The sequence below is a fragment of the Eurosta solidaginis genome, chromosome 4 (assembly GCF_040869045.1).
Source record: "Eurosta solidaginis isolate ZX-2024a chromosome 4, ASM4086904v1, whole genome shotgun sequence".
Classification (NCBI taxonomy): Eukaryota; Metazoa; Arthropoda; class Insecta; order Diptera; family Tephritidae; genus Eurosta; species Eurosta solidaginis.
This window is the reverse complement of record NC_090322.1, coordinates 153,783,176-153,799,249: the sequence shown is the minus strand read 5'-3', so window position 1 is coordinate 153,799,249 and position 16,074 is coordinate 153,783,176. Positions and strand designations below refer to the sequence as shown.

Genomic DNA, 16,074 nt, shown 5'->3' with positions numbered 1-16,074 from the left:
TGCCACAGGGTAGTGTCCTATCCCCACTTTTGTTTAATTTCTACATATCTAAGCTACCTTCACCACCGGAAGGAGTCACAATCGTTTCCTACGCCGATGACTGCTCAATAATGGCCACAGGCCCAGGCCCAGAGATCGATGAGCTATGCAATAAAATAAACGGCTATCTCCCTGATCTCTCCAGTTTTTTCGCCTCGCGAAACCTGGCATTGTCACCGACTAAATCTTCCGCGACCTTATTTACAACATGGACGCCCCAAATGTCGACCATATTGAACATCCACGTCGATGGCACTACGCTACCGACTGTCCTACACCCCAAAATCTTGGGTGTGACGTTTGATCAGCATCTACATTTTGGTGCGCACGCAACCGCAATTGTTCCGAGAATTCAGAGCCGTAATAAAATCCTCAAATCCCTTGCTGGCAGTACCTGGGAAAAATATAAAGAAACGCTCATGACCACATACAAAGCAATTAGCCAGCCGATTACGTGCTACGCGTCACCCATATGGTCGCCAAGCCTAAAAACTACCCACTGGAAGAAACTACAGGCCTGCCAAAATACTGCTCTCAGAATCGCCACGGGCTGTCTTCTTATGTCCCCAGAACACCATCTGCATAATGAGGCGAGAATACTCCCCATCAGGGAGAGAAATGAGATGCTGACCAAACAGTTTCTGTTGAATACCCAGAAACCTGGGCATCCCAACAGACATCTGATTGACGAACCAGCACCGCCTAGGGGCCTAAGGAGTCATCTCCGTAAGCATTTTGAGGAAATACGGCACCTGAGAACCCAGCCGTATGAAGCGAAAAAACACAAACAGGTCCTTGGTGAACTCCATAGACAGGCGTCGGACCTTTATGTCGGGAATTGCCCGGTGAATCCAGTACTTGAAGAAAAATATCCAGAACTCGCAGAAGAGGAACGCATACTCCCCAGGGAAACGCGTGTCACTCTTGCTCAACTTCGTTCTGGATACTGTAACAGGTTAAACTCTTACCTATCCAGAATCAACCCCGACATACAAAATGTATGCCCCGCTTGCAATGTGTCCACACATGACACCAACCATCTCTTTAATTGTAATGTGGAACCAACGCCTCTAACACCCCTTTCCTTATGGTCCACCCCTGTGAAACGGCAAGTTTCCTTGGACTCCCGTTAGAGGATATTGATGACAATTTGTGATCGGTCGCGGCTATTAGGTGGGGCGAGCATTGCTACAACAACAACAACAACAACAACACCGTAATGTACATTAAAAAAACGCGGCGCAAGTTCGGTTTTTTCTGGATGGAACTTGCGTAAATGAGGACAAGATGAAGTGCTTGCTGCCATCCAAGAAAGAATCGGCGCATTCGTTCCATGGCAGCCACGTCATTGTTGACGGATACTACATTACTCGGAACCCTGAAGGACTTCGTCTATTTGGAACCAGCATTATCAGCGAAAACAATGTCAGCTTGGAAATCAAAAGGAGCTCAAATGCTGCTTTGGACTAATTGGGCAATTGAGAAGGAAAATCCTCCCTTGATGAACCAGAAACACACTCTCAGAGTCGCTCATCGACCTATTCTGGTGTATGGCTTGGAATCAAGGGCAGTGTCGAAAGAAAATGAGATGGCTCTTGTAGTGTTCCAGAAAAGAGTTCTGCGGAAGATCAAGAGTCCTGTATGTGCGGTGGACGGCGAGTATCGAAGAAGTTATAATAATGAGTCAAATTTTTTATAAATACGACGTGAAAACTTTCCATTATTTTGACCCATTTGTTTGCTCTCGCTCCAATACGAATTGCATTTCGTTTAGTTTTTATTCTTCTATTTATTCCACTCTAAAACAGGACGTAGCTCGCAGAAGAGCATGAAATGGTATCACTTTTGTATGCTACGGCCCTACTCTATGCTCTGGTCATGTTCAGAGCCAGAGCAATAGCAAAACGAAAAAATTCCAGAGTAATATAGCATTTTCAATCACTGGTTTAGTGTGTTTGCGTCATTCAAAGTTCTACTTGAAAAGTAAAAGGTTAACATATTTTCATATTTGCACGTTAAAATGTGGGCAACATTTACCTTAATATTGCCTATGAATTGTAATTCCGTACCATTAATACAATAAATGGCGTAACTAAAATACTGAATTATTAAAAAAAAACGAAAGGGAAACACTTAATACGAATAAAACTAAGAGGACTCATTAAGTAGTATACCTACATATATGTAAATTTTTAAGACTGGCGAACGGCCGTGCCGCTCTTTAGAACCCTTCGTTCGGATATTTTTTTTTTAATTTAACTTCCTAAATTTTCGCTATTTGCAAAATACATGTAACACTAGTTTCCGCTAACGGCAGCTGCAAGGCAGATGAGTTTTCACTGAGAAGCTTTTCATGGCAGAAATGGACTCGAAGTGTTTGCCAAACCACTGCCGAGTGGCGACTCCGCTTAGAAAAACTTTTTTCTAAATATTTGATGTCCAGGAAATTGCATAACTATTGAACGTAGAGCTTCAATGGCCCTTTGGTTGTTCCCGTATATATTTAGATCACTAAATGTGAGAGCTCTGAACAGCATCATACCTGGAAGGTGCTTCAGTGATTGAGCAATCTATAATCATCCTTGCACTTTTTGCCAGCTTATATTCAATCATATGTATGGGTTGCCAACATCCACTCGTCCCTTAAGGCTATGTATGTGGTGAAGCTGGCAAATGGAAAATTTTAATGTTCTTATTTCCCAAGTTTATAGCACGGAATGTTTGAGGTAATATTTGCAATGAAACATATCGATCCTAAGTGTAATAACACCCTATATCGTAAGCCATTATTATACCCAGCTGTACTTGTACACAGGGTATTATAACTTTGATTGGATAACGGTTGGTTGTACAGGTATAAAGGAATCGAGATAGATATAGACTTCCACATATCAAAATCATCAGTAACGAAAAAAAATTTGATTGAGCCATGTCCGTCCGTCCGCTCGTCTGTCCGTTAACATGATAACTTGAGTAAATATTGAGATATCTTCACCAATTTTGGTACACGAACTTACCTGGACCCAGAATAGATTGGTATGGAAAATGAGCGAAATCGGATGATAACCACGCCCACTTTTTATATATGTAACATTTTGGAAAACACAAAAAACCTGATTATTTAGTAAATAATACATCTAGAATGTTGAAATTTGTCGTGTGGACTAATATTGAGGCTCTTGATAAAAATTAAAAAAAAATTTTTAAATAGGCGTGGCACCGCCCACTTGTGATAAAATCAATTTTACAAATATTATTAATCATAAATCAAAAATCGTTAAACCTATTGTAACAAAATTCGGCAGAGGTTGCTTTTACTATGAGGAATGCTTTGAAAAAAATTTACGAATTCGGTTAAGGACCACGCCCACTTTTATACAAAAGATTTATAAAATGATCGTGGACGAATAAAATAAGCTATATCTTTGCAAAAAAGAGCTTTATATCAATGGTATTTCATTTCTCAAGTGGATTTATAACAATAAATAGGAAAAACTTCAATTTTACAACTAAAAATTATTCAAAAAAATTCTAGCACTGAAAAAAATTTTTAATCAAAATTGATTCATAAATAAAATTAAAATAGATAATTGACCGCGGAGCTGAAATATATGGGGCATATGACCAAATTATGTAAGCAAAACTGTACCAAAAGAAGAGGAGCCTATTCTAACTTCATATGATATTAGTTAATTACCCTCAAGGGAAGTCAGTAACTAGTGATACAACATTCTGGTTCCGAACTGGACCTAGAGTGCCATATAAGTATTAGTTCGTTAATAGCTGGATTTAGTTATAAAATTGACACAAAAACTTCTACCAGCTTTAACGAGCTGCGGCTACATATGAGTATGCCTCTTTCTGAACACTATTCCACCATTACGTAACTATCGAAAAAGTACCAAAAAGAAATTTGTATATAGTCAGGAACTAGTGAAAAGTTAAGGCAGCGGGGACAATTTCCACTGATAGATGGAGCCCTCTAATTAAGCATTTCAAAAGTTTTAAAATTCAATTTCCAATGCAACATTCGCGGGAATCTCTACATTCACTCTTAGTATGATTATTGAAACCCAAATTTCGACGATATATGTATGTATATAGAATATGTTCCCAGAATTAAATTTCAGAATTAAATTTATTGGCTGTTGTATGTTGGTGATATAACTATTGGCGTAATATTTTAAGCAAATATTTTGCAACTTGAAACCAAATATTCAACTTTTTCCGACCTCAAACAATTAAATTTTTTTAAATACAAAAAAAGTTTCAGTGCACATACAATTTTGTAGATGTATTGTGATTCGTAATTCCATATAAAAAATTTTGAGCAACACTGTACATAAGTATGTATAGAATACTTTGAGCATAAATAAATTAATCGGGTTTCAAATTTGCCTTTCCTTCCACAGATGTCTTACAAAGTTGAACCCTTACCCAAAGGTTATGCCCATCTCGGCGAATCGCCACATTGGGATATCGAGAAACAGAGTCTCTACTATGTAGACATTGAAGCTGGAAAGTTGCTGCGATACGACTATCAGCAAGATAAGGTGTATGTTGCCAAGGTGCCCGGTGTAGAACTTGCTTCATTCATTGTACCCGTTGAGGGAGAAGATGACAAATTTGTCATTGGTGATAAACGTCGTGTGTTAGTCGTATCATGGGATGGTATTTCCGACTCAGGCAAAATTGATCGTGTTTTGTTTGAAGTGCAACCTGACGAAAAATATGTTGTTAATCGTTTCAACGACGGTAAAGCTGATCCACGTGGACGTCTGTTTTGTGGCACAATGGTTTATGTGGGCGATGAGTTCAAAAACCGTTGGGGTGAATTGTACAAATACGAGAAGGGTGGTAAAGTAACGGTAGTTAAGACTGATGTGGGTATTTCCAATGGTCTGGCATGGAATGAAAAAACCAACAAGATGTATTACATTGACACAGCCGATTATGAAGTGAAGGAGTACGATTATGATTTTAATGCCGGTGTACCTAGTAAGAAGTGAAACGCAGATTTGTACTATAGGATAAACTACTTACATTTTTTTCCCTTCTGTCTCTTTTTCGTTTAAGGCAATCCAAAAGTTATCTTTGACCTACACAAGTCGAGTCCTAAGAATAATTTATTACCCGATGGCATGACCATCGACAGTGATGGCAATATCTATGTAGCCACCTTCAATGGACACACCCTTTATAAGGTCAATCCAACGTAAGTACTTCAACAAGCTTGAGTGACCAGAATGTGAACTAATTATTATTATTATTTTTTTTTTCATTTGTAGCACCGGCAAAGTCTTGCTAGAAATCAAATTCCCTTGCAAACAAATCACCTCAGCGGCCTTTGGTGGTCCAAATTTAGATATTTTGTACGTCACGACATCGGCTAAATTTGATCAACCTTCTCCAGCTGGAAGCACCTATAAGATTACTGGTTTGGGCGCTAGGGGTTTGCCAATGTCCAAAGTTCAACTTTAATTATTGTTTGTATATAAGGGTTCATTTGTAAAAATTTTTTCGCTTGTAATGAAAATAAAGTAAGATTTTTTAAAATGTAACGGCGGTGTTGAAAAGGATGTTAATGCATCATTGGATTTTCTTTCTTACCTCATCTTGCAGAAAGTAACCATGAAAAGTGAAGTATCTTCGCCACCGGTGATAATGGTTGGCGGGACGGGACCTACATGTTTTATGCCGACTCCGAACGGCATCTGCAAGGCATATGAATTTTCACTGAGAAGCTCTTCATGCAAGAAAAACACTCGGAGTATTTGCCAAATCACTTCCGAGGGACGACCCCGATTAGAAAAACTATCCTCTAATTGAAAAAGAAGGTATCCAAATGTTGTTGTTGTTGTTGTAGCGATAAGGACACTCCCCGAAGGCCTTGGGGAGAGTTACGATGTTGATGGTCCTTTGCCGGATGCAGATCCGGTACGTTCCGGTAACAAGCACCATATAGGTACTAGCCCGACCGTCTCGGGAACGATTTAATATGACCATATAGAAATTTCTAGGCCATAACGCCCTCCCACCCCCTAGATCCATCAGGAGTTCGGGGTCGGCAGAGCCTCAGCTGTTAATGAAACAGGATTCGCCACGGGTAGGTGAGGTTGACAATTGGGTTGGAGAAGCTACATATTACGTTGGCAACCCCTTGAGAGTGTTGCGCTACACAACCCCTTGAATCAATTTGGTATTTTGGTCATCTCTTACGACAGGCATACCTACCGCTGGTATATTCTAAGCCCCCTAATGCTGGCTGTTACTTCACCCGTGAGTTGAAGTCAAGACCAACAGGAATTACATTGCATAGGTCGTTGTTCATTCTGGATTAGTAAGACTTTAACATATTACAGTATTCAGATCGAACCTATGCCAGACTGCCGCGCACCTCCCGAGGAAGTCTGTTTTCTTTAACTGCGATTTTCGGGTATTGTACTGGCGACATAAGAAGACATCCCGTGGAAGTTCTTGTAACGTTGTTTTAGCAGGCCTGCTGCTTACTTTAGTGTGTTTCATTTAAGCTCGGCGCTGTACACAAGCGACTGGCTAATTGTTTTGTAAGTAGCTATGGTCGTTTCTTTGCCTATGTCTCAATTTTTTTGAGTTCCGGACAGTCGGTAGCGTAATACCATCGACTTAGATGTCAAATATTTCGTACATTTGCAACGCACAACTCATAAATAAGGTCGAGACACTGACCGAGTTTCAAGTTACGAGGGACGAAAAATCCAGGAAAATAGGGAGATAGCTGCTTATTTTATAGCATAGCTCAAAAATGGAAGGGCCACAACCTGTTGCCGTTATCGTGCAGTCATTGGCGTAGGAGACAAATCTAACTCCTATTGGTAGGGAAGGGAGTTTTTGTAGGTAAAAATTAAAAAGATATTGTTTAGTTCTTCTTGGTTGTGGTGTTACGTTCCCGAATTGTACCGCTGCTTGCCGACCACTCAAATAGTTTGCGGCCCAACTCTTGAGACTAGGTGGTAGAGTAGATCCTTCCGAGCCTTGCAGTAACGTGCAATGATTGACCGTGTCAAAAGTTGTTGGCAAGTCTAGTGCTATGATTACTGTCCTCTTGGAGTTTTTGGCTCAATCCGTAATTTATTCAATGGGATTCAATGTGGTGCTACATAATTTTAGAAAGCCATGCTGGTGGTTGGCAAGAAGCAGGCTCATTACCAAAGGTTTTCAACATTGGGTTGGCAATCCATCCGCCTTACAGCTTATGATTGTTTAGCATATTTGATGACTTCTTCAACCTCTTGGGCGATGATGGTAATTGAGTATACACTGTGTTTGTGTTTTTGTGCGCTTCTGTTGTGCTAGAGTGATGCGCACCTCCCAGGGAAAGCTACTTTCCTGAACTGCGATTTTAGGGTATTTATCTCCAAAAACGGGGTTCATCGGGCAATTCCTGGCATATTTCCCCCAGTGGGTTTTTCTTTTAGGTTCGGTAGCAGTGATGCGCCCCATCCAATAGGTGCGAGTGCGACCGGTGTCATGTAGGGACACATTGCAAGCAGAACATACATTTTATATGCTTGGGTTAATTCTGGATAGGTAAGAGTTTAATCGGTTACAGTACCCAGATGGAAGTTGAGTTAGAGTGACGCGCGTTTCCTTAGGGAGAGTGCGTTCCTCTTCTGCGAGTTCTGGGTATTTTTCTTTAACCCTTAAATGCATAGCGTACCATATAAGGTACGCCCTTTTACTTCTTCATATCTCCTTCAAATTAACATGTACTGCATTTTTATTTAGTCTAGATTGGAATTAAAAAATCTAGCTTTTTTGTAAATATTATAACAGCCTTCAGAAATTTATAGTTAGTTGTCGTTGAGCAGATGTGGCAAAGGGACGTGAATTTTGCAATAAAATCAAAGTGGGAATTGTATACCTCAATAAAATTGAGTTATGTAGTGTTAAATAAATATACCAGGTAAGTACATTAGTGTCTATTTTAGCGAATTAAAATGAAATGTAATCAACTGAAACGGTATTTATACTTTATTGGCTTTTTTGCGTATGTACCATATATGGTACTTCATGCATATAAGCCAAATAAAAAATTGCACTTTGTACGTCCTTTTATTTCAATCATGAATGAATATATAATTGGAGGAAAGAGGTATAATGCAGATGAAGTGGCAAATATGCTATGTGATGGTTTCGAAGATCAGGTACGATCAGATATACCCAAAAACCGAAATGTGTCTTTTGATGAATATGAGCCCGAAGATGCATTCGATGATCTAATGGATGAAACACCAGGACCAAAGCGAATTAGAAATCAAGCCGAAACCGACTATGAATTGTTGGAAGAAGATTCGATTAGTGATTCATTAAAAAAAATGAACAATGACGATGTGAACGTCATTTTATTAACCAATATCTCCCCAACAAACCCAAGAAATGGGGGTTCAAGCTCTTTGCCCTTTGTGACGTATCTGGTTTTATATACAAGTTTGAAATTTACACTGGCGAAACTCATTGTTTACTATCTGGAGAACCTGATTTGAAGGCCTCGGCTAATATTGTTGTGCGCATGACTCGTGGGGTTCCACGTTTCCAAATTTATATTATTTACATGGATAAATATTATACCACCATACCGTTATTGATTTATTTACGAACCCAAGGTATACACAGTATTGGGACCATCAACCGAAATAGGATCAAAAATTGCAAACTTCCAGAGACAAAGAATATAGAAACAAGGTTAAACGTCTTCATGTAACAAAGAACTTTATTAACTGAATTCAATATCACACTCTTCTTAATCTAAAGCTTTCTTAGAATTATGATACATTTCTTGTGAGTAAAGCTAGGAGTGTATGTATGAACAGGTGTATGTCGTATCCGTTGTATGTATATATGATTTGTGTGAGAGAAGTCTTCAATAAATGAATGTCGAGTGTGAGAGTGCTTCTCAATAAGTAATATGTATATGTGTTATAAAAGTAGGTGGGATCGTAATGTAACTATATGATGAAAATGAATCGAGGAGTATCAGCAGAGTTCTTAAACACAATACATTGTATACTAATAATATCTATATCAGGGAAGGATAATCGGGTAGTTAACCTTGTTTCCACTTTCGTTGGGATGAAACTGGTGTTAAGTCCACATACTGATAATGTTGTAGATCAAACTATAATAGTGGTAGGATAAGAAAGAGAAGAGAGTGATTAATATCTCTTGCCCCCATATAATTAAAGAGTAAAATATGCATATGGGAGGTGTGAATCTTATGGATTCCCACCTTGGTCGCTTAAAAATTGTGTTGAAAGCCGAAATTGGTATCTTAGAATATTTTATCACCTATTGGGTATATGCTCAAAAGGCGTTCCGTCTGGAAATATCTTACATGCTGACGAATATGGGAACAAACCAAAACCGGTCTGGTGTATACACAACAGCCTCTCGTGCGCAAGATGAATGTGGACTCCCAAAAATTTTACGATTCGACGACATCCATGATTATACCGTAGTTGAAGGTCGTGCCAAATGCACAAACGAAACGTGTACTATTGGTGATAAGAATGTGAACAATAGATCTATATTCAAATCTGAAAAGTGTAACGTACATCTCCGGCTGAATGATAAACGTAATTGTTTTCTTGCTTATCATAAAAAATAAAATAATTATACGAAGTATATTTATAAGTATTTTCACTAATTGACTTTATTTATGTAAATATGTACACGTATTTCCTTTGATTTGAAAACACTGAAATATAATTTGCCTATAAAAAATATTCACCATTTTTCACTCACAATGCATAGCGTACCATATACGTTACAAATAAAAAAAACACATTTTCCGCTTTTTCCGGAAAACGACTCATTTATTTTTAAAATGGTGATCCATTTCGTGTTCAGGGGGTTGTTTTACATAGGTGAAACTGGGTCTTCATATTTGGTGCTGACCTCATGCATTTAAGGGTTAAGTACTGGATTCGCCGGACAATTCCTGGCATAAAGGTCCGACGCCCGTTGTTGTGAATATCACTGAGGACGTGCTTGTGCTTTTTTGTTTCGTACGGCTGTTTCCAGGTGCCGTATTTACTTCTAATGCTTACAGAGATGACCCCTTAAGCCCCTGGGAGTTGAGGCCTCATCAATAAGATGCCTGTTGGGATGCCCAGGTCTCTTGGTATTCAACAGAAACTGTTTGTTCATCATTTCATTTCTCTCCCTAATGGGGAGTATTCTCGGCTCATTGTGTAGATGGTGTTTTAGGGACATAAGAAGACAGCCCGTAGCGGTTCTGAGGGCAGTGTTTTGGTAAGCCTGTATATTCTTCCAGTGAGTAACCTTTAGGCTTGGCGCCCATAACGGGGACGTTCAGCATGCAATCGACCGGCCTATTGATTTGTAAGTTGTAATGAGCGTTTCTTTGTCTTTACCCCAAGTGCTGCCGGCAAGAGATTTGAGGATTTTAATAACAAATGCCGTTGCATGCTCTCCAAAATGTAGATCCTGATCGAACGTCACACCTAAGATTTTTGCGTGTAAGACAGTCGGTCACGTTCTCTCGCTAGAGTCGAGTTGAGTTGAGTAGAAAATATGGCCGGTTTTCCGGGATTCTTCCGGCGGCAATACAACGAGCCGGAGCGGATTCAATGACCTTGCGGAAAGAAGTCTCCCCTTGACGGGCACCAGGAAGGGCAGCAAAACGATTGTCAGTAAAAGTTTTGTAATCGTCCCACTTTCCTTTCTTAAAATTAATGAGTTTTTCCGTAGTGATGAAGTCGACAGGTCGCTCGAGTGAAAAGAGTATGGGTAGGTGGTAGGATGCCAATGTTACCATCGGCTGCCAGTTGACGCAGTTTACGAGATTTGTAAAAGTTACTACGACGTCGGGTTTTGGGGCCTAGCCCAGAGCATGCCGTCCGGTGCAACCATCCTTTGCACGTGACCCACTGACAAGAGTGTGACCGATCTAGAAAGATTTTTTTCCGGCAAACGCAGCAAAACCATTTTTCTGGACCGGGATTAGGTACAGGTCCCGGATTGGGTTCGATACCTTCCCGGAGCAGAATATGGCGCAATCCTGCTGCAAAGATCTGTTGGGAGGATGGCAATTTGTGAGAGGGACTCAACAAATTAAATGCGATTACGCTGAAATGGCAGCCCGTTGTCGGGAAAAATCCCGAATCGCTATCAAGGGTTGATAAGCGCAATACAAAGCTTCATAGCTTCAAATCTTCCGCGACCCAATTGTCAACCTCACCTACGCGAGGGGAATCCTGTTACAAATATGAATGTATAATACACACATTCAGCAGGCGAGGCTCTGGCGACCCCAAGTGCTTCATGGAAGTATGGGGTGGGGAGGGTGGTATGGCCAGAAGGTTAAATGTGGTCATATTAGTCGGTCCCGAGAAGGTGGTGCTTTGTTACCGGAACGTGCCGGATCTATATCCGGCAAAGGACCATCAACATCGATAACAATCCCCAAAGCTTTCGGCGAGTCTTTATCGCTAATACAACAGCAACAAAACCTTCTTAGAGTGTGTTAACAGTACAACAACAACAGAATTTGCTAGCCACTTCCAAAATTTCATCATTCAATTTATTTGTGTGACCTTAAGTGTATAAAATCAGGAAAACTTAATATACTTTCTAATAAAAATAAAATTTGTTTATAAAGCTCTTTTAATTGGGGTTTTTTGCAAATGCTATTTGAAGCCCACTTTTAGAACTTTATTAACTTCTTTTAATTTTGATGATTAATCTTTACTTGTATTTTGAAATTTAGAGTAATAGTGGGTAATTTCACTGTCTGGAAACTTTATAATCATATATAGAAGTATGTACATTAAAATAAAAATTGTTCTACTTTGGCTATTATTTTGATTTGGTTAATAATTATGCAAAAAATTTATTTAAATATGCGCGACGACTCGTATAATTCAGAACAATTCCTCCCAATTCAGGGTTCCAAAATAGTTCGTCATAAAAGCAATAAGATGCTAAGGTCGTCACAACATATTAACGTACTGAAGATGTTTATATAGCCCAAAACTTGTTTGCCAGTGCTATGTAGGTCTGCTGTGTCCAAGCATGCAGAAAGAATATAGTTTGCTGAAAAAATAATATCTGCATTCTTCGCTGGGACACATTACCGTGATCATCCACCACCAGGTATGTTACAATCCATTGATGTATTCACTACACGTCCTATGCGGCGATTCGGACGGAGACCTTGATTGAATCCACCCCCACCACCACCACGTCCTCCACCACCTCCAGGCCCGTAGCCGCCCCCACCACCACCTCCACCGCCGGAGCCCCACCCGCCCCTCCGTGAATTACTGTTACCACTTTGGCCATCTCTAGTCATAAAGGGTGCCATTAATGTTTTGAAGCTACGAAATTTTAGAGAAATTCAAATAGTCTTATAATTCCTTAAGGCCTTTATTACTTACAAGGTAACTATCACAAACCAAATGCCTGTGAACATTTCTAAAACACGCTCTATGCTCCATGGCCTCTGCTCCAAAACTCGACCATCTGTTGGGCGATTGTGAAATTTGTTCAAATTAAATTTACCCATTATATTACTTATTTTACCTCGATCTATGTACACCATTTCGCCTTCTATCTACGTCTCAATAAGTTCATTACTTTTCAGTTGTTACTGATTTGGTACATAACACGAATTAGTAAAAAAAAATAATTAGAAATTTCGATTAGACTCAAATATAAATGTCAATTCACCTGACGTCATAGATGAATGGATTTTAGTGATGGCTCGATATTTCGCTATTGGTGATTGCATCGCCGCTATTGACAAATCGCTAATAGCTATAGCTATTGCAATCCAAATATATCAGTGATTGGCTATTTTCCTTCATTCGATTCTTTTGAATGACAATCACCTCTGGCAGAATATCGCCAATAGCGATTATAGCGATTGGCGATTTTCCTTCAGCATGGAATTCTAATACTAATAGCAGCGATGCAATCATCGATAGGGAGATATCGTTCATCATTGCTCATCTGTGTGCTTTACTTTCCGAAACAGCGAACGGAACAAAGCAAACTTGTGCAACAACTAGAACGACGACATTGTGAAGTCGGCTAGAAAAGCAGCCACGTGGTTTGGGTAATTTTTACAGACAAGCGAAAGATCGAACTCAAAAATAATCAACGCAAAGATCAAAGAGACCGCAAGGCACAACTCATTCAAAAGCAATTATCGAAGTGCAGAGGTATATAGAAGAAACTGTAATTGCACGAAAAGTTGATCCTTTTTTATGGTGGCAGAAAAACAATTACAAGTATCCCAATCTATCTCCTATAGCTCGCGAAAAGTTGGGGTGTTTAGGAACATCGGTTCCCTGTGAAAGACTTTTTTCTCAATCCGGCCTTATTCTAAGCGAGAGAAGAATGCGCTTAGATGATGAAAAGGCTAAAATCCTTATCTTTTTAAACGCCAATCATAAAATATAAAATTCGTTATATTTTGATTTTTATTTAAGTATTTATAATAAAATAATTAATATTTGTCAAAATATTAAACAAGCAATATAAGTTTAAACTTTAATTTCATGAAATGTATAAAAGAAATGGAATGACTGAATTTTTTTGTTTTTAATTACACTATGTGACGCCAAATAGACATGGGTCTTTAGACTTGGCCTAAGATTGATTGCCTGTGTTATTCATAAGTTCATACTTCTAGGCAGTAGCCGTTAACAGTTTTATAAAATTTGTGTTTTTGATGGTAAAATAAAAGAATTATAGAAACATATATCACTCGTCTTATTGTAAACAGATTAACTCAAAATTTAAGGTTTTTGGGAGAATGCAATTCAAGATTTGTCATATGGTTTGTATATAGTTGAATTCTCCGGCTAATTTCTAGGGCACTGCAGTGGGTGGGTAATTTTCTGCTAAAGAATATTTTTATAATAGTTTGAAGAATTTGCTATATTTTTCCTCTGTATTTTTAATTAAAAATTGATTCACTTTACTGTACAAATTTATGCAGCCAAATACAACTTTCAGAATAAATTCATACGGAGTATTTCTGAATACATCGGTGTAGTATAATATAGTAAATAAATCATGTTTTTATGGTGTTACATATACAGATTTATTTCGGGTTGATTCATCTTACATTTAAAAATCAAAGCATTTTCAATTAACAAAATTATAAAACAAAGATGCATATACATTTATTTCAGCTAGTTTCATCTCATTGAGTGTAATACGAGTCTGAACATATTGTCGTCAGCCAGTTAATAATATATATCATAACATCTCAGAAAATTAGAATTTCACATTACATTAGTTTACAATTAAAGGTACATACTTTTTTCTTTTTATTCCAATTTTGGTTCATATATTCTAATAAAATTTAATTTAGTATAAATTAATGTATAACATTCAATCTACTCTGGTAAAAAGAGTTAAACATTAATTTTTTTTATACAAGTATACAAATAATTGCAGATTCGCTTATTAAAGATAAATTAAAGCGATCGCCATAGCTGTAAAAAATAGCCATAGCTGTAAAAAATAGCCATACCTATATTCACTGATAGCTCAAAATCGCTCTTCTGTATGGAATCGCTTGTTGAAATAAATCGATCGCTATAGCTATAAAAAATAGCCGATATTCAAAAATAGCCATATCTATTTTCGCTGATAGCTCAAAATCGCCATATCGTCCATCACTAATGGATTTGCAACACTTTGTTTCGAGAGAGCGCTGTCAAAATTCACATTTTTTATAACATTTATCAATGATGCCACTCCAAACAAAAATGAATAGATCTGAAAATGGGGATTTTTTACATACATTTCGGCGATTATAGTTTCAATAATTTAAAAAATGATAGTCGTAAAATATTCATTTCTTTAAACTCATTTTACAATAATACTACTAGTTGGAGTCAAATATAAACAAATCTAAGTAAAATTTACATTTTGATTAAAGTAATTGGTCAAATATTGTAACGCATTTAACTCACAGTGAAAACCATATATTCTTTTGGAATTTCAGTAAATCCGACCTATGATATAATAGTTAACATCATTCAATGGTAGGGCCTATCCTACATGTCTGACGTTCCAGGTTCTGTGATCAAAATGGACTGGTTGCATCGGGACTTCATTTTTACAGAACTTGTTTTTGTGATGACATTTGAATGGGAAATAATATTTACCCTCCGCCTTCGAACTAATAATATTTACACTAAAACAAGTATTTTTATCATTTTTCCCATAATTTTTGAACGCTGTTATACAGTTGTAGGTCAAACTAAAGTTTACCAACATTTTTGGAACGTTTTTCGTTTTGGCTGGGACATTTTTTGTTCTGGCACCCGCTTCAGCTGGCGCGAGGGATTTATCTGTGATTGTTGCCAGCAACAACTAGAAGATAAATCCCTCGTGAGAGCGAAAATATGAGAGCGTAAACAAAAGATTCGTATCAATCTAATCTATGCTGACGTGTTGTTTCTCATTGTCAATCAAACTAAGTGTGATATCTAGTGCATAGACGTCAAAATTCCAAAGAGATTGGATCACCTGATTTGTAATTGACTATCGCTGTCTCATTCTGTATCTCATTCTATCACCCGCTGAAGATATCCGGCCCTATGCGCCGCCTTTTTGATCAGGCTGTCAAAACCATAGATTAGATTGATACGAATCTTTTGTTTACGCTCTCATATTTTCGCTCTCACGAGGGATTTATCTTCTAGTTGTTGCTGGCAACAATCACAGATAAATCCCTCGCGCCAGCTGAAGCGGGTGCCAGAACAAAAAATGTCCCAGCCAAAACGAAAAACGTTCCAAAAATGTTGGTAAACTTTAGTTTACCTACAACTGTAGAACAGCGTTCAAAAATTATGGGAAAAAGGATAAAAATACTTGTTTTAGTGTAAATATTATTAGTTCGAAGGCGGAGGGTAAATATTATTTCCCATTCAAATGTCATCACAAAAAAAAGTTCTGTAAAAATGAAGTCCCGATGCAACCAGTCCATTTTGATCACAGAACCTGGAACGT

The 16,074-nt window shown here is 38.2% G+C and overlaps 2 protein-coding genes and 1 long non-coding RNA gene across 7 annotated transcripts in view; 1 reads left to right on the top strand and 2 right to left on the bottom strand.

Annotated features, from left to right (window-relative positions):
• Positions 1–5,600, top strand: part of regucalcin — a 36,043-nt gene extending 30,443 nt beyond the window's left edge. For both annotated transcript variants that reach the window (XM_067783472.1, XM_067783471.1), the window contains exons 2-4: positions 4,452–5,037; positions 5,116–5,254; positions 5,328–5,600. In XM_067783472.1, the coding sequence (XP_067639573.1) occupies positions 4,452–5,037; positions 5,116–5,254; positions 5,328–5,520 (918 nt within the window). In that variant the 3' untranslated portion in view covers positions 5,521–5,600. The remainder of the gene's footprint in view (positions 1–4,451; positions 5,038–5,115; positions 5,255–5,327) is intronic.
• The window catches only part of LOC137250520 (glycine-rich selenoprotein-like), a 36,946-nt gene extending 23,657 nt beyond the window's left edge, over positions 1–13,289 (bottom strand). Inside the window, exons 1-3 of one of the 4 annotated variants that reach the window (XM_067783473.1) lie at positions 12,772–13,289; positions 12,625–12,691; positions 12,480–12,564 (exon numbers count right to left, since the gene is read on the bottom strand). In XM_067783473.1, the coding sequence (XP_067639574.1) occupies positions 12,480–12,564; positions 12,625–12,643 (104 nt within the window). In that variant the 5' untranslated portion in view covers positions 12,644–12,691; positions 12,772–13,289. The other 3 variants (XM_067783476.1, XM_067783475.1, XM_067783474.1) reach the window with 3 other exon arrangements.
• LOC137250523 (uncharacterized) lies at positions 8,772–9,613 on the bottom strand. The gene is made up of 2 exons (XR_010953000.1): positions 9,367–9,613; positions 8,772–9,196 (listed from the first exon to the last, which is right to left on the bottom strand). It is a non-coding gene; the product is annotated as an uncharacterized lncRNA (long non-coding RNA).
• Positions 13,290–16,074: the final 2,785 nt, after the last annotated feature.